The sequence below is a fragment of the Mobula birostris genome, chromosome 23, assembly GCF_030028105.1.
Source record: "Mobula birostris isolate sMobBir1 chromosome 23, sMobBir1.hap1, whole genome shotgun sequence".
NCBI classification, from domain to species: Eukaryota; Metazoa; Chordata; class Chondrichthyes; order Myliobatiformes; family Myliobatidae; genus Mobula; species Mobula birostris.
This window is the reverse complement of record NC_092392.1, coordinates 41535326-41561027: the sequence shown is the minus strand read 5'-3', so window position 1 is coordinate 41561027 and position 25702 is coordinate 41535326. Positions and strand designations below refer to the sequence as shown.

The following is a 25702-nucleotide window of genomic DNA, read 5'->3' as shown; positions in this document are numbered from 1 at the left end:
CTCAGAGGCAGCAATCCTGAACAACATATTCACACAATATTACAGTTTAATACATTTCCAGAATACTAAAACTTCAAAAGCAACAGAGATTTGCAAACATTTTTATGGGTATAACAGGAAAAGGCACTTACAGTTACACCAAAGGAGTACTAAAAAACATTGTAATAGTTAAGTCCAACTAATATTGTGCTCACAAATAAATTTGCTGATCCAGAGGGGGAGTTACATTTGTAGCTGTTCCAGACTTCTCTTTTTCCTAGCACAAAGTATATTATACTACCATGACAGAACCACAAACCACATATCAAACTTATCCCAATAATCCTTCTTAGAATCTCTGATTATTCTTTATTGATATATATATATATATAATACACATACATACACACACACACACACACACACACACACATATATATATATAAAATTATTATTTAGGGAGCGTAAGTAAATCAAGAAGCTATAACAACTATGATAGTCAATGTTTTCCTGATGCAGTGAGAATTAATATTGTCGTATAAGAGTTGTCTTTGCCACATAATTACACTTAATCGTCTTTTTATATTACACTATTAAAGCACAACAATGCATCATCCAGAACGCTTCACTTTGGTGCTATCAATGAAGAAACAATACCAACTCAATGAAAGTGTTATTGCAAGGGGCAAGCACTAATATTTTTTGAGGAAGATTGTTGTTGAAGAAGAGGGCAGTGGAAAGGCTGAGAGCTTTAGTGCAGGAATCAACTTTAACTGCAGAAAATGCAGGACCAATCATGCGTAGAAGGAAGATGGAAGTGCACAAGCCAGAGTTAAGAAGAACCAAATGTTTGAGAAGATGTTTGTGGGATTGGGGTGGTGATGGAGATAAGACTTGAATTCATTAAATTGTGTAATATTTGATGTATTTAGAACCATGGACTAGGATGAGTCAATTGTTTAGCCATAAAAATACAGTAGAAAATTATTTGGATCACCATTCTGGGACTTTAGTAGAACAATCTAATTACATTCTACTCCCTATTTTTTCCTCATAACCTTATAAATATTTTCCCCTCAAAATTAATCCAACTTGCATTGCAAGTTATAACTGAATCAGTGTCCCAGGTAGTGTGCTCAGGACCACTTCAACTCACTGCATCAAAAAATAGATTCTTTTACCACCTCTGATGCTTTTGCCAATGATTAAATCTGTCTCGTCTATCATGGAAACAGCTTTTTCTTATTTATTCTGTCAAAAACGCTCATGAGTTTGGACACCTCTTCATTGCATATACAAACGTTTTGTATATTATCCTACACTGCTTTAAGGACAATGTCGGTTTCTCCAGCATTTCCTTGTAAATTAAGTGCTTTATTCTTGGTGCTATTCCAGGAGATCTTTGCTGTGTCCTCATTAAGCCCTTGCCATACTTCTGAAAATGTGGTGCTGAGAATTCTCAAGCTGAGTCCTAAATGATGTTTCAAGAAGCTACCAAATAATTCGCTTTCTGACACACTCTGTGCCTTTTTCAATACAATCAAGGATCCTCTAGATTTTGTAACAACCTTCCCAACTTGTTATGTCATCTTCAAGGACTTATCTGCACTCTGATCCTCCCAGCTCTCCATGTTCTAGTGTATCCTATATATTTATTTCATTTATACTTTTAACTTTTATTGTCTGTCTTAATTCATCTTATATACATAAGTCACTTTACACTTCACTGCATTTGTTTTCAGTGACTATGTATCCATCATTTTACTAACTGATATGCCCTTTTTAACCACATTTTTGAGTTTTAGGTTATTGATGTACATTAAGAAACAGGGGGCCTACTACCAGTCTCCAGGGATCACCATTCACTATAATTCTTTACTTTCTGTCCTACAACCAATTTTATACACACATTGTATTTCTTTTTAAATTCTTTAATCTACTTTTTTTTGAATTATGTGGCACATTGCCAAGTAGCTTTGGAACTTTATATACTCCTAACAGCTGCACTGTCCTCTGCAACCCTCAACTTCACACAAATGACTTTAACAAATTTCTATAGGCTTTCATTCATTTTTTCCATGCTTTTTCTAACAAAGCATCCACCAATATAAGTCGAAGAAAAAAAAAATGTTCACTCAATTGAATTAGCAAGGCTGTAAAAATATCAACTGGCAGACAAGTGACATGAAGAATCTCATTCATACTTTCTATCATGAATTTAATGTGGATGCAGAATTGACTCCTCACCTGAAGCTTCATCATGCTTTCCTTTCAGGCCAGTATTGATTCCAGCACCAATAGAGCTCATGATTTTATCAATCTGTAAGGAACACAGTGAGAACCATTAAACTTTCAGTAGATGCTTCGCGGGCCCACAGTCTGCACCTGCAGAAGCTAAGACTGCTCTGTTCCGATTAAACTCGCCAAGGGATCAATTACAACTGTTTGTTCAGACATGGTCATAGTTACACACCTGCACTGAATAACTACAAAACACAATTTATTTTATCTGACAAAATATAACAATTGCACATAAATAGAACATAGAACATAGAATAGTACAGCACAGCACAGTACAGGCTCTTCGGCCCACAATGTTGTGCCGACCCTCAAACCCTGCCTCCCATATAAGCCCCCACCTTAGATTCCTCCATATACCTGCCTAGTAGTCTCTTAAACTTCACTAGTGTATCTGCCTCCACCACTGACTCAGGCAGTGCATTCCATGCACCAACCACTCTCTGAGTAAAAAACCTTCCTCTAATATCCCCCTTGAACTTCCCAACCCTTACCTTAAAGCCATGTCCTCTTGTATTGAGCAGTGGTGCCCTGGGGAAGAGGTGCTGGCTATCCACTCTATCTATTCCTCTTATTATCTTGTACACATCTATCATGTCTCCTCTCATCCTCCTTCTCTCCAAAGAGTAAAGCCCTAGCTCCCTTAATCTCAGATCATAATGCATACTTTCTAAACCAGGCAGCATCCTGGTAAATCTCCTCTGTACCCTTTCCAATGCTTCCACATCCTTCCTATAGTGAGGTGACCAGAATGTGAAATAATCAATTAAGAAAATTTCCACGACTTAATTCAATAAGCAATTGACAAGATAAAGATATTCCCATTGTTCTGGCTATGTTGTCAATTGAACATGGAAGTCATGAGACAACTTTGCCCAGAAAATGGAGTTTACCTTTCTTTTTATGTGTTTAGCAGAGTGTTAATCTCTAATTGGATGCAGCTCAAAAGCTCCTTAAATTGGCCAAAAAAAAAAATGCCACGGTGCTTTGCATCCAGAATCACGCTGTAAAGGAGGATTTGTGTGGTTCCATAAGGGGCCTCACTAAATTTAGATCAGTTAGAAACATGTTGCTGTGGCACCAAAAACAGGAACTCACTGGTTTTTAAAGGCACATTCACCATGGCACCCAGGCAGCGGCACGAAACATTTTGGCTCCACGAAGAGAAAAGAGGGCACAAGATAGAGCTGTGTGAAGTTCACCAAGAAATGCCAAAAATAAGTGGGTCAAGTGTACTTGGGGTTTAGGAGACTTCCCCAGCACCACCTTTGAGAGTATAGCAGGGGAGGTCACCATCATCTCCTTCAGGATAGAGAATCGGTGCGGCACAGATCAAAAGCAAGACTTCTTTGTCTACACAAGGTATTCAAGGTGAGCTCTGGAATAAGAGAAATGCTGTTCTTTCATTCTAACATGTAGACATTCACTCTCACATTATCAATGACGTTAAATCTCTGGCAGCCAGCAGCTTTCAAAAGAAGGATATGAAAGGGTTACTCAATGTGTTTAATCTCCATTCAGACAAAGAAATTGAGGAATAGGAGAGACAGCATCACATAGGAGAGGGGGACCAAGCATGTTCAATACCTCACCCATATGGAGCAGACAATCTGTGCCTGTGGGCAGAGTGGCTACTGAGTCACAAGCCACGAGCCACCTCAGGAACACTCTGCAATCAACCAGCAAGTATGCTCACTAATAGTATTTCAAGATCATCATTAAATCCCTTTTGATTTCATCATCAGTTAATACCTCAATGACATCTAGACCGTAAGACTATATGACATAGGAGCAGAATTAGACTATTTGGTCCAAGAGTCCACTCTGCTGTTCAGTCATGGCTAATTTATTATCCCTCTCAACCTAATTTTCCTGCCTTCTTCCCATAACCCTTGACACCCTTACTAATCAAGAATCTATCAACCTCCACTTTAAATATGCCCAATGACTTTGCCTCCACAGCCGTATGTAGAAAAGATTCATCACACTCTGGCTGAAAAAATTTCTCCTCATTTCTGTTCTTAAGGGATGTCCTTGTATTCCGAGATTGTGTCTTCTGGTCCTAGACTCCCTCACTATAGAAAACATTCTCTCCACATCCTCCCTATCTAGACCTTTCAATAGTCCATAGGTTTCAACGAGATCCCTCCCTCATTCTTCTAAACTCCAGTGAGTACAGGCCAAGAGCCATCAAACACTCCTCATATATTAACTCTTCAATTCCCAGAATCATTCTCACAAACCTGCTCTGGACCCTCTTCAATGCCAGCAAAATCTTTCTTAAATAAGGTGTCCAAAACTGCTCAAAATACTCCAAGTCCACTCTGACCAGTGTCTTATAAAGCCCTAGCATTATATCCTTGTTTTCATATTCTAGTCCTCTCAAGATGAATGCTAACACTGCACTTGCCTTCCTTACCACCAACTCAACCTGTAAGTTAACCCAAAATTTAGGGAATCCTGCACAAGGATTCCCAAGTTCTTTTGCACCTCCAATTTCTGAATTCTCTCTCCACTTAGAAAATAATCTGTGTCTTTATTCCTTCTACCAAAGTGCATGCCCATACATTTCCCTATATTTATGATACTGCATAATCATAAAATGATTTTGGTCACACCTACAAATGTAACAAGCTTCTATTTCATCTCTGGCTATAAGCCACCCTCAGAAGCCGGAAGGGACATTTTTAGAGAACCATCCCAGAGAATGTTACCACAGGGAAGTGCAGATATGAATAGAGGAGAACACATCATCAGAATGAACAAGGGCAGTAGTGGACTGAAGTCTGGCACCAGTTATAGAAAATCCGGTGCATGAGCTCGCTAGAGGGATGGTCTACACATCCACCCAGGATTAGGTTGCTTTCCGGCTGGGCTGATTCAGATGTTGGGTGTTGGTCCTGCCTCACCAGGTGCAGCAGATCACAAAAAATATGGGAAAATGCATTTCTAGCCTCTCATAGGAGACCAAATGGAGCCAGGAGACCATGATCTCCACTCTAGAAACTGCAAATACATCTTTTCATGGAACTCAGCAAAAAATACAAGCAGAAAACTGCCACTGGCACATGAAAGCAGGTGTGGAGGCCACATTAAGTTTGATCCTGGCTGATAGCAGAATAATTCTGGTCTCTTGTCTCTGGTCTTTGCCACACAGGAGCAGCTTGAAGCACTTAAGACACACCAGGGAACAGCTTGTTGTCCTCATTGAGCAGAGGGACTCCATTCAAGAGCAGTGCATTGCTTTCAGTGGACACAGGAATACCATCCAGGAGATTGTTGTGGTTGTCCAGGAACAATGCATTGATTCATATCAACAATTGCTGTTGTCAATGAAAGCAGAGATGCTGCTTGTAGGCAGAGAGTTCCCTCACATGAGGAAAGAGAGGCAAAAGGTGAACAAGTAGATCTGTCAAAGGAAAAAAGATAAGGCACAAAAGGACTCATCTTTCTTCTGCATCAACAGCAACAACACCCCCAGCACTCCACCGCCACCTTCCTCCATCTGGCAGAACTGGTCGTCACCCTCAGCAATTTTTCCTTTGATTCCTCCCACTTGTTTCAAATTCAAGGTGTAGCCACGGGGACCCACATGGGCCCTAGATATGCCTTACTTCAGAGCTTCACGGGAAATGCTCCCCAACTCTTCCTCCGCTACATTGATGAATGCATTGGTGCTGCTTCATGCTCATGAATTTCATCAACTTTGCCTCTAACTTCCATCCTGTGCATAAATACACTTGGTCCATTTCTGACACCTCCCTCCCCATTCTTGATCTGTCTGTCTCCACCTCTGGAAATAAACTGTTGACCAACATCTTTCATAAACCTACCAATTGCCACTGCTATCTTGACTGTACCTCCTCTTGCCTTGGGTAAAATGCTATTCCCTTTTCCCAGTTCCTTTGTTGCATCTGTTCCCAGGATGCAGCTTTCCTTTCTAGAACATCAAAGATTTCCTTCTCCTTCAAAGAACAGGATTTCCCTTCCTTCATCATTGATACTGCCTTCACTTGCATCTCTTCCATCATTTCCTGAACATCTACGCATCGACACTCACTGACTTTCTCATTGCCTTAACAGTGCTAGTTCCTCTCAGCCTTACCTGGCACCCCATGAGCCTCCACATCCAACACATCATTCACTGCAACTCCCACCATCTCCAAAGGAATCCTACCACCAAACATATCTTTACCTCCCACCCACTCTCCACTTTCAACAGGGATCATTCGCTCCATGATTCCCTTGTCCATTCATCTCTCCCCACCAATTTCCTCCCGGCACCTATTCCTGAAACTGGCCAAAGTGCTATGCCTGCCCATTCACCTCCTCCCTTACCTCCATTCAGGGCCCCAAACAGTCCTTCCAGATGAGGCTACACTTCACTTGTGAATCAGCTGGGGTCGTCTATTGTGTCTGGTGCTCCCAATGTGGCCCCCTCTACGTTGGCTTTATACATCGTAAACTGGGGCACCGCTTCATTGAGAGACTCCACACCATCCACCAAAAGTGGAACTTCCTGGTAGCCCAACATTTTAATTCCCATTCCCTTTCTGACATGTTGGTCTATGGCCTCCTCTTGTGCAACAATGAGACCACCCTTATATAAGCAACATCTTGTACTCCATTTAGGTTGCCGCCAACCTTATGGCATAACTATTGATTTCTCCTTGCAATTCAAAAAATTCCCTCCTTCTCCCCTCTTCTATTCCCCACCCTGGCCTCTTACCACCTCTCATCTGCCTATCACCCCCCGAATCCGCCCCCCCGTCCCCTCCTCCTTCCCTTCGTCCTGATATCCACTATCCTCTCCTAACAGATTCCTTTCTCTCCAGCCCTTCACCTTTCCCACTCACGTTCTAGCTATCCCCCTTCCCCTCCCCCCACCATTTTATTTTGGCATCGTCCCCCTTCCTTTCCAGTCCTGATGAAGGGTCTTGGCCTGAAACGTTGACTGTTTATTCATTTCCATAGATGCTGCCTGACCTGCTGAGTTCCTCCGGCATGCTGTGTGTGTTGCTCTGGATTTCCAGCATCTGCAGACTTTCTCATGTTCAGGAGACTTTAAGTATTGTTGCGTGGCCAAGTGGTTAAGGCGTCGGTCTAGTGATCTGAAGATCGCTAGTTCGAGCCTCAGCTGAGGCAGCATGTTGTGTCCTTGACCAAGGCACTTAACCACACATTGCTCTGCGATGACACTGGTGCCAAGCTGTATCAGCCCTGGTGCCCGTCCCTTGGACAACATCGGTGGCGTGGAGAGGGGAGACTTGCAGCATGGGCAACTGCCGGTCTTCCATACAACCTTGCCCAGGCCTGCGCCCTGGAAACCTTCCAAGGTGCAAATCCATGGTCTCACGAGACTAAAGGATGCCTATTTCTATTTTAGCTGCAGTAACATTTGGGCCCTCAGGGTGGGTACAGGTGGTGGTGGGGGGTGAGGGAAGGGTAAGTAGTGGGAACATCCAAGCCACAACAGTCACTCCCAAAGTGCTTAACATTTCCAATAGTAGAATTAATATTCTTAAAATGATTTTGATTTTTGTTACATTTCAGGATTAGCTTAGACAAACAACCTGTGAGAGACTCAGTTCAGATCTCTATTATTAAATAAATACTTCCCTAATATAAAAATGCCAGAACAAACATACAATGGTTTATCCTATCAAGCTGGTTTATACAGTGTCATAAATAATAAATTGGCAAATATAGTTCATTTATTAAAAATAGAACTTTAGTTTACTGTATTTGTTGTATGACATGCTACAAAGAACTAGACATCATGATCTATTCTAAATAATGATTGTACTTTGCATTGGTTTATCAATGTCATAGTTTTTCCAATACACATCAGAAATTAAATACTGTGTCTTCTTGGAAACTTCATTAACTGACATTTGGAAGAGATACTACCTTGATAATGATTCTTACCTCTTCCCATTCAGCTGTGAAGGAAGGTGTTCGTTCCAAACATTTCCCGGTGCATTGTTTGCTTTCCTTAAAGTAGTTTGAAACAGACTCACAGCGTGTGTTCCTTGATTCTTCCTCGATTGGTGAGCAAGTAATAAGATTGGAGTCTGACTTTGAAATGTTTCTGCCCAACTGTAATTCAAGGAGAGTCTTTCCTCCTGACCTTACCCTTCCTAAAGTGCAAGCTCTGTCCTCAAAGCCATGCTTTTCTCCAGTGTTGCTTATCCAGTGATCGTCATTCCGAAAAGTTCTAGTGCTGACAAAAGTGTCACTGTCATTATGGTTCACTTTTGTATGGAAAATGGTCTTGTAAACAACTTGTGATCTGGCTTCTTTGTCTGATATTGATGCATCGCTGTTATTATGCTGCACTTGTGACTCATTTGTTTCATCGCTACATTGAAGTGAATCTGTTCTAATTAACTTTGGCTCCTGGGTTGACTCTTTGATTCTCAAGGCGCTGTCATTGGTGAACTCCTTATTTGTTTTGGTGTACAGATGATAAGGATTCTCTGGAGACTCACAAGCTGGGGAAGAGCCATGTAATAAACCTGCAAATTGCTTAGGGACATGCCCATCATGGAGCTCCTCTTCTGCTGAGGCTTCACGTTGGCAAAGATTCTCCTCTGGCAAAGACAGGGATAAGCTGTTAGTAATTTCAAATTCTATACAAAAAACAATTAAACGATGAATTGCGTTTAATTAAAGTAGAGGTTGTTTTCTTCAGAAATAAAGTAACAGACAATTTATCAATTTCTCTTTCATCTGTAGAACATGAGCTCAAGAGTGAAAGAGGGATTGGTAAACTGCTTTACTTTATTTCTTATCTTTTCAGCCATGGAACTGATAGTGCACTTAAAAATTTTTTCTTATAAATTACAAGGAAGCTATTCAGCCCATTTAATCTAGAGCGGCTCTCAGAGGAATCTTATCAGTGTTATTCTCCCATTTATTTCCTTAGAAACTTATTCTCTCCGAAATGGGCAAAAATTCCAACCCTCCCCCCATGCCTATCCACAATTCTTCTGCAACCAAAGCACAGTAGGAGCAGTTTACACCAGCTATCTTATCCACCAGAGGCAGGGAGAAATTGAAATACCCAGAGGAAACCTAGGAGGTCACAGGAAGAAAGTGAAAACTACACACAGGTAGCAGCCAAGGTGAGAGTCAAACCCAGCTGCTGGAGCTTTGAGGCAGCAGCACTAGTGCTGAAACACTGGTATATATTTCATTTTTACTGCTTCATTCAGACTGAAGGATTTCTTAAGCAAACGTTGTCAAGTTCCACATTACTGAAATATTTCACTTCTTTGAGCTTCACAACATATTGCACTTACATCTTTGAAATGCTTTAGTTTTATTTCAACATGTTTTGAACAAGATAAATCAAGAGAGAGAGAGATTCCTACGAGAGATATCCTTCAAAATCTGTACATTGAGAACAGGATAAGGATGTGTCTATGGGGTGCTAATATTAGAAATAAACAAAAAAAAACACATATGATGTGAATGAAATTATTGTATTCATAATTACTCTATCAAAACATTTGGGGTTCTAACTGTCATTCATTCTTTGGGGGCTCTCCTCTGTTTTAGTGGATGTTTGCGAAGGAAAACCATTTCAGGATGTATATTGTACACATTTCTCTGACGTTAAATGTACCTTTGAAAGCTTTGAAACCTTTGAATTAATCAATAAATTCAGCAAATAGCTTGTACTACCTAAACTCCATCCCAACATAACTTTTAAGCACATTGCAGATGACATGTTTCATTGACAAGCACTAGCTTTTATGAACAGAAACTTAAACCTTATATGCTCAGTGAATGACTTACTGACTACCTCAGGATTTATCATTTTCCTTTGGCTGAGAAGGAAAAAAAATACATTGCCATTCAGGTACGCTTAAATTCTGCGCAACTATAACATTATACTGACAAAAGTAGGACATTGTATTTATGTATTGACAATTAAAAAGAAATGCCTCAAGGTGTTTCACAAATAGAAACATGGTAATGGATAATAAAAGAGAAGGCAAGAAAGATAATTGGAAGCTCTACTATAGAGATGGATTTTGTAATGGCTTTTAAAAGGTGAAGTTGAAGAGAAGTTTTTGGATAAGAAGCAACATAAGGCCCCTCAAGCACATCCTTCTGTTCAACAATATCAAGGCCTATTCTTATATCCCTGGATTCCCTGAATACCCGGAACGCTACTGATGTTAGATATGAAGGCAGAATTCCAAATATTTGCAACAATCCTAAATGGCCTACCTCTTAATTTCAGACAAATGCCTCTTGTTCTAGTCTTCTTAGCTAGAGGAAATCACCCATCCCAAATCTGAACTGCAATGCACTAAAAACTTTGTCTGTTTCAATGAGATCACCTTCATTCTTCCAAACTGTAGAGAATAGAAGCCTAGTTGATTTAATTTCCCTTCATAAGACAGACCCACTATTTCAGGGAACCAACCTGGTGAATCTTTGGTCAAATTCATCTATAAAAACTATACACAATACTTCAGGTATAATCCTCTAGCAATAAAGGCCAACTTATCCATTGCTTTCCTCATTGCCTGTTGCCCCTATGTTTCAACTTTCAGTGACTTATGTACACTCAAGCCTCATTAATCAATAATATTGCCATTTTTCATCTCTTAAAAAAGTTCTCCTTTTCCTGCTTTTTCCGCCAAAGTGAAAACCTTCACGTTTCTTTTCAGTGTACGTTATTGTCATGTTGTTGCTCCATTCACTAAGTTTGTCAAAAAGCTCTTGAAACTTCTTTGCATCCTCATTTCTACCCACAGTTATCATTCTGCTTCACATTATTACCAAAGTAGAAAATACCGCACTTGGTCACCTCATACAGACTGCTGATATTGATCGTGAATAGTTCAAGCCTGGGTTCAAATTTATCATTGCACAGGTGTAAGTGTCATGAAAACTTGGTTCTTGCGGCAGAAGCAAATTAGAAACGGCAAATGTAAGTAAATAAACTTAAATTGACATAAATTATACATAACTTAATAAGCGGAAGCAAGGCTTGTTTTCTAAGCCTTGATAATATATCCTTTATTATAAAGTCCAGCATTTACCCTATTCCTGATACAAAGGAGTTTGTTTTTACTTCCCCTGTTTCCCTGAATTGTAGTCAATGTTGTTTAATCGCCAGTCTTCGAGACTATTCCAAAATCTATTGTGGAAGCTGATGAACCAGAATATCTGCTCTTTTCATAGCCGACTCTTCCATTGCGCTGGGATTCCTTGGGATTTAATAGTTTTCAGCTTCATTAACTTCTCTCAGCTTCTTTATTTACTAAAACTTATTTCTTTCATTTCCTCATTTGCATTGGAGCTTAGATCTACATCAGTTCTGAACAGATTTTTTAAGCCTTCTTCCATGAAAACAGACTCACATCTGTTGAATTTCTCCGCCATTTCCTTATCCTCCATTACATTCTCTCTGTCAAAGACCATATTTCCTCATACTTTTAAAAATATTTACATGTCTTTGAAAGCTCATATAACCGTTTAAGATATTTCTCAGTAGATTACTTTTATTTTAGTCTCCCAGCCATTCTTAGCGACTAATCCTTAGGATAACTGCTTTCGCTGGCAATTTTATCTTTGATTTAAAAGTAACTTTAAATTCTCCAACAAGGCTGGAAACACCTAGTCACTTGAGTCTAATCAGTTTGGGGAGTAGGAGTTCATTGACAATAGAATTGTGTGGGGTCACAGTCAAAGAGACATTCAGGATAGTGCTGAGAATTTGGTTATCACACAGAGGAGAAAAGAGCACAAACAAATATGTCACTGGGAGAGTGCTGAGATTCAGATATTTACAGATGAAAATAATGACTTAAATGAAGGGATGAATTTCAGTACTGCAAAGAGCATTTATAACCCAAATACTAAGACCCTACCCACTGAGAGCTAACAATCAGTGCTGAGATTCATGAAACAATTTACATGTAAATGTAGAAGGAATGATTATAAGTATGTCAGTGATACAAAGTTGTTAGGTTTGTGGATAGTGAGAAATGTCAGTAGGACAGCAGGATGCAGATCAAGTGAAAAGCTGGGCAGAGTATTGGCAGAAGGAATTTAATCCTGACAAGTGTGAGGTGATGCATTTTGGGAAGTCAAGTCAAGTGGTGCCACACTAAGAAATGTTAATGGACAGATGGACCATTGGTTCAAGTACACAGATCCTGTGAGTGGCGAAGGCATAAGGTATGCTTACCTACACATTTCAGGATGTAGGATATAAAAGTTGAGGTTTTTTTTTGCAACTTTATGAAGCATTGGTTAGACTGTACTTGGAGAATTTTGAGCTGTTTTGATAGGAAGAAAGTTGTCGTGACTGAAAGAGTGCAGAGGAGATTCACCAAGATGTTGCCTGAATTGGCAACCTCAGCTCTTTTTCTCGTTTCAGCCCAAAACGTCGACTGTACTTTTTTTCTATAGATGCTGTCTGGCCTATTGATTTCCCCCAGCATTTTGTGTGTGTAGATTGTACAGGATAGTTTTCCCCCTGGAATGAAAGAGGTTTGAGGGCACATAAAATTATAAGTGACATAAATAGAGGAGATACTCAGAATCTTTTTCTGCTCATGGTGATATCAAAGATGAAAGGCCACAGAGTTAACTTGAGAGGAAGGAGTTTTAAAGGGGATTAGAGAGGAAAATCTTTTTACAGAGAATGTTGCTATCTGGAGCTCACAGCATGAGGAAGTGCTGCAGGTAAGTACAATTGTTTTGTTTAAGAGACAGTTAAATAATCACTTAAATAGGCAAGGTATTAAAAAACCATAAGTCTTAAACGCTATTTCTAATTTTCGCTATAATAGCATGTTAACTTCTAGTGTTTCACGGACATGGAGGTTCAGATCTCTCTGAATGCTAATATTTTTCAATTCTTACTATTTAAAACACCCTTCTTTTCTCATTTCTCTTATGAAAATTGATGATTTCACTGTTTTCTACTACATTAACCTGCCGCAATTCTACTACCATAAACCAGCAATGTCCTCACCATTCACTTAGCATATTTATATCCCATCGACCTTCCTCAGAACTCACACTGTCACCCAATGTGATTATACTTTTTGTGTTTTTTTGTGTGATGTTAATCGTGAGAGCATTGTTTTGTCATTCATTCTTGCTTTAAACGAGGTCCCTTTATACATCTGCATATTGGCAACTCTGTCCCCTTGATTTGGGGAGAAATAGCAAAAACTGGTAAGTTACCTGATAGGCATGGTTACCCTTAAGCTCTCATTGAAACCAACTAAATGGTTCTAAAAACAACAGACAGTGAAATATTGGTGTTGAAAAATTAACTTTCATAAAATTCCCATATATTCACACTAAGGAACTTTTTTGATAGCAAGTTGGAAAGGGAGTTAATTGTGCCATTTCTATTAGTTTTTTTTAACATTTACTATGAACTTGGTGTTCATATGTAAAACTCTTATGCTATTCTGTAGTGATGGATAGTTGAGACAGCTAGTGAGCTTGCATGCTTGAGAATACCACAGGATTCAGAGCTGGGGGTTGTACTTTCTTTTTTTTTGGGTTTGCTGGCTACACAAGACTAGACTTTCTTCACATTGCTTCTGAGAACATAAAGACAACCAGGCGATTTCAGCCAACCCATCCATCCCTACTGGAGGCTTCTTAAAACTGGGCATGCCAGTATCTCCGAGTAAATGATAACAGTCTGGAACAGGTAACCTGCCACTTGACAGCTTTTTAACCTTACAGTCACAGCATGATCTGCTCAGCATACTCCTACTAACACCTCCTGACCTTCTGATGGAGTTCAGCTGTCTCTTCCAACAGGAACTGACTTCATTCGTACAGCTGCTTCTGTGTGTGCTATTGTTCTTAATGTTCAGAGTTTGAGATCATGAAATTCTTATATATATATATATACACACACACATACACATGTGCTGTGGAGCGTACACTAACTGGTAGCATCATGGCCTGGTTTGGAAACATCAATGCTCTTGAACAGAAAAGCCAACAAAAGTATAGGATATGGCCCAGTCCATCACGGGTACAGCCCTCCCCACAATTTAGCATATCAATAAGGAGCACTATCGCCGGAAAGTAGCATCCATCATCAAGGCCATGCTCCCTTCTCTTGTTGCCATCAGGAAGAAGGTACAGGAGCCTCAGAACCCACACTACCAGGATCAGGAACAGTTATTACCCCTCAACCATCACTCATCTTCACTCACCTTAACACTTAACTGTTCCCACAACCCATGGACCCACTTTCAGAGACGCTTCATCTCACTTTCTCAATATTTATTTCCGATTTAGTATTATTATGTTTATTTTCCTTTTTGTATTTGCACAGTTTGTTTTATTTCTCACTGATTTTGTTGTGTTTCTCTGTATTTACTGTGAATGCCTGCAAGAAAATGAATCTCAGGGTAGTATATGGTGACAATAATAAATTTACTTGGGAGTTTAGTTAGATGCATACAGTATTATAGAAAGATACACAGTCAAACATGAACAGTACCATGAAAGAAAAGTGTAATGTCATACAGTACACTAATAACAGCTGAACCACAGGGAGCAATGAATTATCTGACCATTTCATCCATTTTAATGATGTTGATTAAAGAAATATTTTCACTGAGTGCAACCAGATGAAAATGCTAACTTTGGAGTGCTTGTTCAATGCAGAACAGTTATCATGTAGGTGAAATGTAAGACCCACATGCCAGAAACACTCAACAACTTTCCGAACTTTTGGGGGTCTGCATTGAGGCCTTTTCTGCTACCTCTCCTGAACTTTAGCCCGCAAATCCTGCCCAAGCCACAGAGTCCATTCCTTTGTCGGATCTCACTCAGCCAGGACTCCCATCTTTCTACAAAATCTCCGAGGAGCTGCTGGTGGTGGAGATCAGCTAACTGCTGCTTCAAAGGCTGTGGGAGAAGCTGAGTTCCAAATGATAAACCTATTTGAATGGTCCAGTGTCATCATCACATAACATTTGCTCAATGGCACGTGCCTTCTGCTGAGATAGCTGCTTTCCAGACAGAAACAAAGATACATGCTACCCATCTCACTGCTGCCAGAGGAACAGCAGGAGCAGAAGTGCAAAATGCCTCAAACAGTCCATGTCATTTATGAAGTGAGACAAGTGCGATGATCATGGTAGGATTCTGGTGAGGATCTAGCCATTTGGTGAGCTCTAAGTCCACTGATAGATGATCTGCCACCACAGTCAGCTCTTCACATTCCTCTGTGGTTATGAAGGTGATGATAGCATTCAACTTTTAAAAGCACAGCTGGATCATGATGGTATCAATCGAGATGATATTCATCAAGCAACTGATACACTTTACAGAAGACCTAAGGAATTCATTAAATTAGTCTGTGTAGAAAGAAGGCATTCAGGTAGTCCTTTTTTAAATAAACTTTATACTATATTTTCTCACTTAAGCTCCTGTAAAACTGAAGCAACTATCATGGAATTTCTAGTCCTTTAATTTGATAAGTGTTCAATTTCACTCACCCCATCACTGAATTGATTCCACAACCTATGGAGTCACTTTCAAGGACTCTTCCTCTCATGTTCTCGATATTTATTATTTATTTATTATCATTGTTTTCTTTTCTTTTTTGTATGTGCACAACTTGTTGTCTTTTGCATATTGGTTGTTTGCGTGCAGTTTTTTATTGATACAATTTTTTTTGTATTTACTGTGAATACCTGAAAGAAAATGAATCTTAAGATAGTATATGGAGACACGAACGTGCTTTGATAATAAATTTACTTGAAAGTTGAACTTTAAAAAAAGTAGAGAACACCTCAGAAGATGGAAAAAATATTTAAGTGAGACGGTGGAGATTCTTACTGTATTCAATTTTAACTGTAATGAGATTGTTCAACTTCTGTTGGAAATATTTGATATTTCTGTCAGTCTTTGATCTGCCAGAGCCTAAAGCTCTTGACAACTAAAGCTTCTTTGCCTTAGGAATGTTTTCACTATCATTACTGAAGTGCATGTTTCCTTGTGTATCTCAATATAATTCTTGGGGATAGTGGGTTTGTCATACGTGACATGAGAATAAAATAAGCAGACTGGGCCTATCCTCTGCAAGTCTGGGATAAGAAGAGATGAGCTCACTGAAATGTATAAAGTTGTCTCAAGTTTGACAAGGTAGATGAAGAGCTGATGTTTCCTCTGGCTATAGTATCGAGAAGAAGGGTAACATTCTCAAAATAAGGGTCAGCCATTTGGGCAAGTTTTTCCCTGGGGGGAGCATCTTTGGAGCTGTCTCCCCTGTGGAGGCCAGTTCTTTAGTAGGTTCACATCAGCAATGTGTAGATTTTTAGGTGTTTATTGTATTAAGAGACACATGGTTAGTGGGGGTGGGGGATGGTAAAAGATTACCCATGCTCTTATTGATTGGCAGTACAGACAAGAGGGCTTCATAATCTTCTCTTTCCATATACTAAATTAGCAGTTGGGCTTCACTTGCAAATGGTAGAAGTCTGGGTACAGTCTGTTTGTCTTAAATATAGATATAGCCCATGATTTGTTTCAGAAGGCCTTGACAAGATGCCACACATGACGCTGCTTAGCAAAATAAGAGCACATGGAACTGCAGGGAAGTTACCAATGTGGGTGGAGCATCGGCTGGTCAGCAGAAAACAGAGAGTAGGAATAAAGGAATCCTATTCTGGCTGGCTGCCGGTTACCAGTGGAGTTCCACAGGGGTCGGTGTTGGGACCGCTGCTTTTATGATGTATGCCAATGATTTGGACTAAGGTAATAATGGATTTGTGACTAAATTTGTCGATGATACAAAGATAGGTGGAAGAGCGGATAGTGTTGAGGAAACAGAGAGCCTGCAGAGAAAATTAGATGGGCAAAGAAGTGGCAAATGAAATACAATGTTGGAAAGTATATGGTCATGCACTTTGGTGGAAGAAATAAATGGGCAGACTATTATTTAGATAGGGAGAGGATTCAAAATGCAGAGATGCAAAGGAACTTGGGAGTCCTTTTGCAGGATACCTTAAAGGTTAACCTCCAGGTTGAGTCGGTTGTGAAGAAGGCAAACGCAATGTTGGCATTCATTTCTAGAGGTATAGAATGTAAGAGTAGGGATGTGATGTTGAGGCTCTATAAGGCACTCGTGAGACCACACTTGGAGTATTGTGTGCACTTTTGGGCTCCTTAATTTAGAAAGGATATACTGACATTGGAGAGGGTTCAGAGAAGATTCAGAAGAATGATTCCAGGATTGAAAGGGTTACCGTATGAGGAACGTCTGACAGGTCTTGGGCTTTATTCTCTGGAGTTCAGGAGAATGAGGGGGGAATCTCATAGACACATTCAGAATGTTAAAAGGCCTGAAGAGGTTAGATATGGAAAAGTTATTTCTCCATGGTAGGGGATTCTAGGACAAGAGGGCACGACTTCAGGATTGCAGGATGTCCTTTTAGAATTGAGATGCGGAGAAATTACTTTAGTCAGAGGGTGGTAAATCCATGGAATTTGTTGCCATGAGCAGCTGTGGAGGCCAAGTCATTGGGTGTATTTAAGGCAGAGATTGCTGGGTTCTTGATTAGCCAGGGCATCAAAGGGTATGGAGTGAAAGCAGGGGAGTGGGGATGACTGGAAGAATTGGATCAGTCCATGAATGAATGGCAGAGCAGACCCGATGGGCCAAATGGCCTACTTCTGTTCCTATATCTTATGGTCTTATATAAATATTTCCTTTCAACTGAGTATACTCTCGAATTCACAAACGTACAAATCTAAAACACTTCTTTTTTCCCACCAAGCCAGTATCTCCAGCGACATCATTAATTTCGAGCTGACAAATTTCATGAGCGAAAGCTAACTGGATACGATGTGAACTACGTTTTTGCATATTAATAATATTCTATGAATGCGTTCCTTTCTAAACAACAGCACATTAAAATAACAGCTCCGGTTTTGCAAGACAAGCCCAAAAATGAGAAGGAACTGATGCATAACATAATTTTACCTCAAGAGTAGACCAGAGCCATGTCATACTGTTTGATGGAAAGTGCTTCCATGCTCCCTCATGTTCAGGAGGCTAAACAACCACATTGTTCATAATCATGGCAGTGGGGTCTAACAAAACAGGGGATCGTAAGAGGTGCAGCTTACCACTAAGCCAGACAGGAAGATGTTCCGATTAATTAGGAGGAAACAGTGTTGAAACATGGATTTTTCAGCACTTTGTGTTCCATGTTGAAAAGCTGGAAGAAATGGTTAGCCAGTGTGCCATAGAGAGGTGACAGATGTGAACATGAAGCCCCTATAAATGAAAACTAAGTGACACTGCTAAATGGGCTGATGCTTTCTCAGCTCTGTTGTCTGTCTAGGTATTTCCTCAGGGTCAGGCTGACTCATTCTCAGTGCATTTCTGATGTGGACGATGAGACCAACATAGGATAAGACTCACTTGCATTAGGGGACAGGTGCTGTTTCCTGGCATCAGAAAGAAGACCAAGAGAAATACGTAGTTTCTATCTCTGCTTATCTTTCTCTGCAGAATGCCACTTAAAGTACATAATTAATCCATGTTAAAATATTGCACCAAACCTGGCTGTATATTCCTCATGGGTCAGGGCAGCAGCTGAACAACAAACTAACTGATGCTCAAGCTTCCTACCTGGAACACTGATTTTTTGTTGGAACACATTCTTGGTGGGGCTAACAGCCAAAGTCAGCCCAAATTTTCCTACAGACATCCTGCTATTGCTTTGCATGTTTTCAAAACAGATAACAATGGCTTTAAAATTGTTTCTGGGGAAAAAAGCAATCAAAATAATATTGCTGAGGTGAGAATGTACCGGGCATTAAAACAACGCAAGCCTTGTTGGTCATGTGGTCTTTGAAAAGTGATATGGGTAGTTTTCATGATGCTTTGCCCACAAGCATCTGGCTACACAGCAAAATCTCTGCACCTTGCCCATCTCATGATCTCCATGCAAAAAGTTGTTGTCCCTCAAAGAGTTCAGGGCTTGCTTGATGCACATGACCTGCAGAACATCTGATCTAACAAGACAAGCAAAAGAAGGGTCTTGGCCCGCGACGTTGACTGTACTATTTTCCACAGATGTTGCCTGGCCTGCTGAGTTCCTCCAGCATTTTGTGTGTGTGTGCTGTTGACCAGATCTAACAGCTGACCTTATCTCACAGTCGTGACTTTGCTGATCTGTAATCAACTTGTCATGTTGCCTGAGGCAAATAGCAATGTTGATAGCCTGTGGTGTACAGGGGAAATAGTGGAGTGATCACCTCTCTGATTCATTCTGTGAGCGATCCCAGGATTGTGCTGCTTATAGACAAATTGGCGGCATTTGGAATCCACGAAACAATTTGAATCATGCAGTGTACTTGGAACTTATGAACTGAAATCTAATGTCAGAATAGCTTATGGTGACATTTTGGCACCCTTTAGCAAGTAAAGAAAGGAATAAATAAGAAGAAAAAATGTAGTAATACAAGGAGAAAAATATCATTGTAAGAATTAAAATATGGCTTTCAAAAGCATTAATAATCATGTAGGAAGTCTTTTCTAGCAGGCTTGTTCTCAGGATGTCAATGCCACTTGCGATAAGCTTAATGATTATACTTCTTATAGGCCTATGCATGCCTGTACCATAATTTAACATTCCTCACAGCCACATTTACCCCTCAATCCTTCCACTGCCTCAGACTTTTGAAAAAGGCTAGTGATTTTACAGACCTATATCTATGAACTGTGCATTTATAGTACGAGTCCCTTTCAGCTGAGTGAAAATTCATAAAATTGGCTCTGCAAGGTTCACTGAATAAATAGCTGGGAAGCTGTTGAACGTTGACATTACAGCTCTAGGATTATAGGGTACCATCTGATCAGAGGCACAGACGTCAACCTGGCAGAATAGGCAATGTTTCCCTATTTTGATGGAAATTTATTCATTAAAATTGGAGAGATTTGTCAATCAAAAAAAAAACTGCAGCAGTAAAAGTCACTTCTCTTTACCTTTGGGCTGACAATTCACGTTTAATCAGTCAATTTAGAGCGTAGTGCAAGAATATGAGCTGCAGGGAGTCTATAATCCTATTAGCTATGATAGAACGTTTTCTCCGAGTATGTCCATAAATAAGATGTTTATGGTGCCGTTACACAAGGAATCCTCGATGTCCATCTTCTGATAGCATAAAGTGGGGAAATTTTAAAAAGTAGTTTTATTTATATTTATTCTGTTTGTATTTTGTGTTTATTACTCTGGAGAATATCTGTGTTATGGTGTGGAAACACTGTTTCAGCTTTTAGGATTCCATGACAGTAAAGAGCAGTGTCCAAATACGTATTTAACAGTAAACAGCTCCCAGTAGGTAAAGGTAACCCTTTACACCATTTGTGAAAATTAATTTCAAATTATTCTGCTGCAATCTGTTTATTTTCCAGCCACTTCCACATGAAACTTTCCATATTTATCAATTTATGTATGGCATATGCTTGGCACATTTGAGCAAGATGGAATTTCCAAGCTAACTAGCTGAGCTTTACCAGCTATCTTCCAGGCAAAGTAAGAAGTGGGATAAGATCTTGTTAAAGTTCTCGTCATTTACACTGGGGAATCTTCTCTCAGACTCTGCCCCAAGCTAGAGACTGAAACATCTTTTATTTTATTTATAAGATCTACAATTATTTGTGTTTCATTTAATGCTATCTATATTTTTAATTGAGTTTTAATTTTAGGTCTCAAGGTTATATAATTTTAAATAATTTTTAAATGTCTTGAAATTGCTGAGGCATTCGGAAACAGTGATATACACTGACAGCTTTGACAATTGTGATCATGGCTTTTTTGGCAATTTAAGGTTTTGAGGGGAGTTTCTTGGGCAGGACTTGGATTTGCCCATCCATGTCATTCATTACCTTGCTTGAGGCTCTGCTTAGGGCCCACTACTTGGCTTCAGGACTGTCTGGGCTAGCATGAGAGGCCTTCCAGAGTCAGTGAACTGGAATAGCAACAGCAAATGCAGTTAGCTGGCCTACTTAGGAAATATGGGCCCTTTTGTGTGAAAAGAATACTTGCTTATTCATAATTTATAATATTTATAGATTTTCCAATGATAAAAACAGAGGACAGGATAATAAAGGAGTTGCATTGTAAAAACCTAATTGTAAAATTGACATTTAAAATAAATAACAGTCAAAATGCAAATTCAAATAGAAAAATTAAGCACAGAATAAAATAGCTACTCAAGAGCCACAACTTAAAAAGCAGCATCACAATTAAAAATTGAAGTGATTCTGTTAAAAAAATGTTAACAATTAGTTTTGTAATTTGAATGCAGAAACATCTTTAGTTAGAATCAAAATCACTGGCATATGTCACGAAATTTGTTGTTCTGTGGCAGCAGTACATTACAATACATAGAATTAAAAACTATAAATAACAAACAGTATATATACATAAAAAATAAATTAAGTAAGTAGTGCAAAGGGAAAAAGCAAAAAAAAATACAGAGGTAGTGTTCATGGGCTCATTGTCATTCAGAAATTTGATGGTGGAGGGGAAGAAGTTACTCCTGAAAAACTAAGTGTGTGTCTTTAGGCTCTTGTACCTCCTCCTTGATGGTAACAATGAAAAGAGGGCATGTCCTGGGTGATGGGGATCTTTGATGATGGATGCCCCCGCAAGCGAACCATGCCGTTGTTCTTTCTGAGTCAAATGCTGCATCTGAAATGTCCACCCACCCGGCCATACCAGCCTCTCGACTGGTAGGACAGAAAAGGAAGTAAAGGCCTCTAGAAGAAATATATGTCCACAAAACTCAAATTCATTCAAAGTACTGGGTGCCAAACCAAAAAAAAATAAAGACCAATAAAAATGTAGATAAAATTCTTTTTATGGAAAACTTAACATTTATTTATCTACCACCTACCACCTTGTACTTCTTCCTTCCCTGCCCCCCCTTTCTGACTTCTCCCTTTCCAGTCCTGATGAAGGATCTCGGCCCGAAACGTCCACTGATTACTCTTTTTCATTGATGCTGCCTGTCTTGCTGAGTTCCTCCAGCATTTTGTGTATGTTGCATGTATTTAAAGCATTTTTCTCCTTTACAAGATGAACAGGATTTATATTATGATACCTTGTAACCCAAGTCCCTCCATTCAATAAGAAATTAAGACTGATTACAGAAGATCAGCATTGACGGAAATAATGTCCAGTACGATATGCCTCCACGTTGGATCTTTGTGTGGCTAGCGCACAGAAAATTTAGACTAATCAATAACAGCCTATAACCTTTCATCATTTAAACAAGTACTCTAACATAACAGAAGCTGAAAATACAGATGACCTTGGAGAGTAATCCACTATAGGGGTTAGGACTAGAATAGAATTTGTTATAATGTGAAAAGTAACATATATGTCATCTAGGAAACTGTCTAGCTTTTGAAATGATGAGCTGGGTTCATTTTTCTTAAATGGAAATGTGTTGTGCAAGCCTTTACTTTGAAGACAAACATATTGTGGGGCACATTGTGACACTGGCAAGCAGTGTTGCTGTGATGGAATACTATAATTCCTACAACTCCTTCATCACTTAATGATGGCACGTGTTTTTAATCTTGTTATACTGCTCATTGAAAAAGTTGCTGATGGCATTATTAATGCTAAATTAATTGAAAGCTGGTAATAAGCATGAAAAATTAACCTTTTACTAATTACTGCAATGGGCATAAATAATCAATACATATTTGTCTAATTCAGGTTGCAATATGAATAATCTATTGTAACACGCACCAGTTTTCTAGAATATTAAACAGCATGGGTATCATAGAAATACAGAACACTACTACTGGGCAGGGTTATTCAGCCTGCTGCATACATTCTAGCTTTTTGTAAGAGGAATCTGACAGGTGGATTGCTAGTAAACTTGGTTAAAGAATAGAGATGGATCAGTTGGGATAATAAGCTTCAGGTATCAACAAATAGGTGGACATCTTCACCAATTTGGCATATACCACAACTTGTACCACAAGTGTTTGTGCAGACTCCACATTTCATCTTGGTCATTAAGGGCTCACACAACACCCAACACAGGGAAGTCAGGGTAAAACAAACAATGTCTATCACAAGAAAAAGTAATTTCTAATGGGAGAAATTGACAGGAGATGTATACAAGTGTGTTAAATGTTTCTAATTGAATAGTTACACACTGACTGAAATTGAATGCTTTAAAGAACTTTCTTTGATCTTTTAAAGCTCACACCAACTATTTCCTTAAGGAATAAGAAATTTCCTGCCAGAACGTGGCTCTGATTCTTGTGCTGCTTTGCAGTCTACAAGACAGAGGTGGCAGCTGCCAATGCACTCACTCTGCCTCACTTGGCTTAAGTATCATACTCCTAGGTGACATAACTGAATTTTACTCTGTCTCACTGTGTGAAGGGAAGAAGGCTATTGTCAGAAAACGTTTTCTTTTCTTTCACATCAATATCATGAGAAATTCAGCAGGTCAGGTCAGTCTTGAAGAAGAGTCTTGGCCTGAGACATTGATTGTTTATTCACTTCCACTGATGCTGCCTGACTTACTGAGTTCTTCCAGCATTTTTTGTGAATAGCAGTCAATATAAGAATTGCAGATCATAAGATTTTAAAGTTTCTCTTAGGAACATGCTAGGCTAGGCAGTTGTAGGCCACAAGACCTAGAACATAGAGTCATAGCTAGAGGCTTATAAAAGAGTCATAAACCATGCAGACAGATCTTGCAACTCAGCTAGTCCATGCTGACCAAGGTGTCTTCCTGATCTAGTCTCATTGTGTGCTTTAGGGCCCTTTCTCTGCACATGTACCACTGTCTGTGTGAAAAACTTGCCACTCAGTTCCCTATTAAATCTTTTTCCTCTTACTTGAAATTGATACCCTCGAGTTTTATCCTACACTATCCTAGGATAAAGACCCGAAGCATTGACCTTACCTATGGTCACCCCTTAGTGTAATTTCCCCTCCCCCCCCGGGTAAATTGTCCTAGTAACTCCAGCTGCCATTTTGCCCACTTTCCTATTGGTCCAGATTCTATTGTAACCTTGGACAACCTCCTTCACTGGCCATCAGACCACCAATTTTTGTGTCATCTGCAGATTTTATCATGCCATCTATATTCTCATCCAAGTTATTCAAATGACAAACAACAGGGGACCAAGCACAATATCTGCTGCACACTACTGGCAACAGGCCGATGATATGAGACACAATCCTCCTAGTAACACTCTTATGCATCTACCACCAAGCCACTTTTTTATCCATTTGGCTAGCTCATCTTGGATCCCATATGATCACCTTCCAAACCAGCCTACCTTATGAGACCTTGTCAAGAGCCTTGCTAACATCCATATGTATGACATATACTGCCTTACCCTCATCAGTCCTCTTGGTAACCTCTTCAAAATACTCAATTAAATTATGAAGAAATATGATTTCCCATGCACACAGCCAAGTTGACTATCTCTGGTCAGCCCTTGTCTTTCCAAATGCTCATAAGCCCAGTCTCTCAGAATCCCCTCTAGTAATCTTCCCACCACAGTCTTATTAGGCTCACTGGCCTGGCTTGTCCTACTCGATAACGCCACAACATTAGCTGTCTGGTACCTCACCCACAGCAAAGGAAGATACAGAAATGTTGCCATGTTAAGGCAGGGTAAAGGCAAGCAGGTTTTTTTCCCCCACTGAAGTTGGGTGGGACTACAACCAGAGGTCATGGGTTATGGGTGAAAGGTGAAAAGTTTAAGGGGAACATGAGGGGAAATTTCTTCAGTCAGAGTGTTTTGAGAGCGTGGAATGAGCTGCCAGCACAAGTACCGCATGCGAGCTCGATTTCAAAGATTAAGCCAAGTTTGGATAGGTACATGGATAGCAGCGGTACGGAGAGCAATGCTTCCAGTGCAGGTTGGTGGGAGTAGGCAGTTTAAATGGTTCAGCATTGACTAGATGGGCTGAAAGGCCCATTTCTGTGCTGTGCTTCTCTATGAGTCTATGTTCCCAGTAATTTCTTGCCTTGAAACTTGCAAAATTGTCAATTCACATACAATTGAAACACATACATGAATACTGACAAGATTGGTTAGCAGTATTTTAGGGGTTCTAGATGTCAATTATTAACATTAACAGTTCTGATAATTAGCACTTTTATCTCTAATAGTTTTCAAATGGGAATAGATTACAGGTGAAAGTGATAATGACATTTCACAGCTACTGGAAGATTAAGACATAATTAATTTTGTGGACAATTTTCAGTTAATTCTGACATCACAACAGAGACTTTTCCTGTACATATTTTGTACATTATTACTCCTTCATTAGGTAATATTAAATGCTTATTAACTTACTTGCGCTATTAATTGTTCTTATTAAGTAATTAACGTGGCATACATTTA

The 25702-nt window shown here is 39.6% G+C and overlaps 1 protein-coding gene across 14 annotated transcripts in view; it reads right to left on the bottom strand.

Moving 5' to 3' along the window:
- The window catches only part of anks1b (ankyrin repeat and sterile alpha motif domain containing 1B), an 860133-nt gene that overhangs the window by 130075 nt on the left and 704356 nt on the right, over positions 1 to 25702 (bottom strand). For all 14 annotated transcript variants that reach the window (XM_072241217.1, XM_072241218.1, XM_072241222.1 and 11 more), the window contains 2 exons: positions 8206 to 8870; positions 2227 to 2299 (listed from right to left, as the gene is read on the bottom strand). In XM_072241217.1, coding sequence (XP_072097318.1) covers positions 2227 to 2299; positions 8206 to 8870 — 738 coding nt within the window. The remainder of the gene's footprint in view (positions 1 to 2226; positions 2300 to 8205; positions 8871 to 25702) is intronic.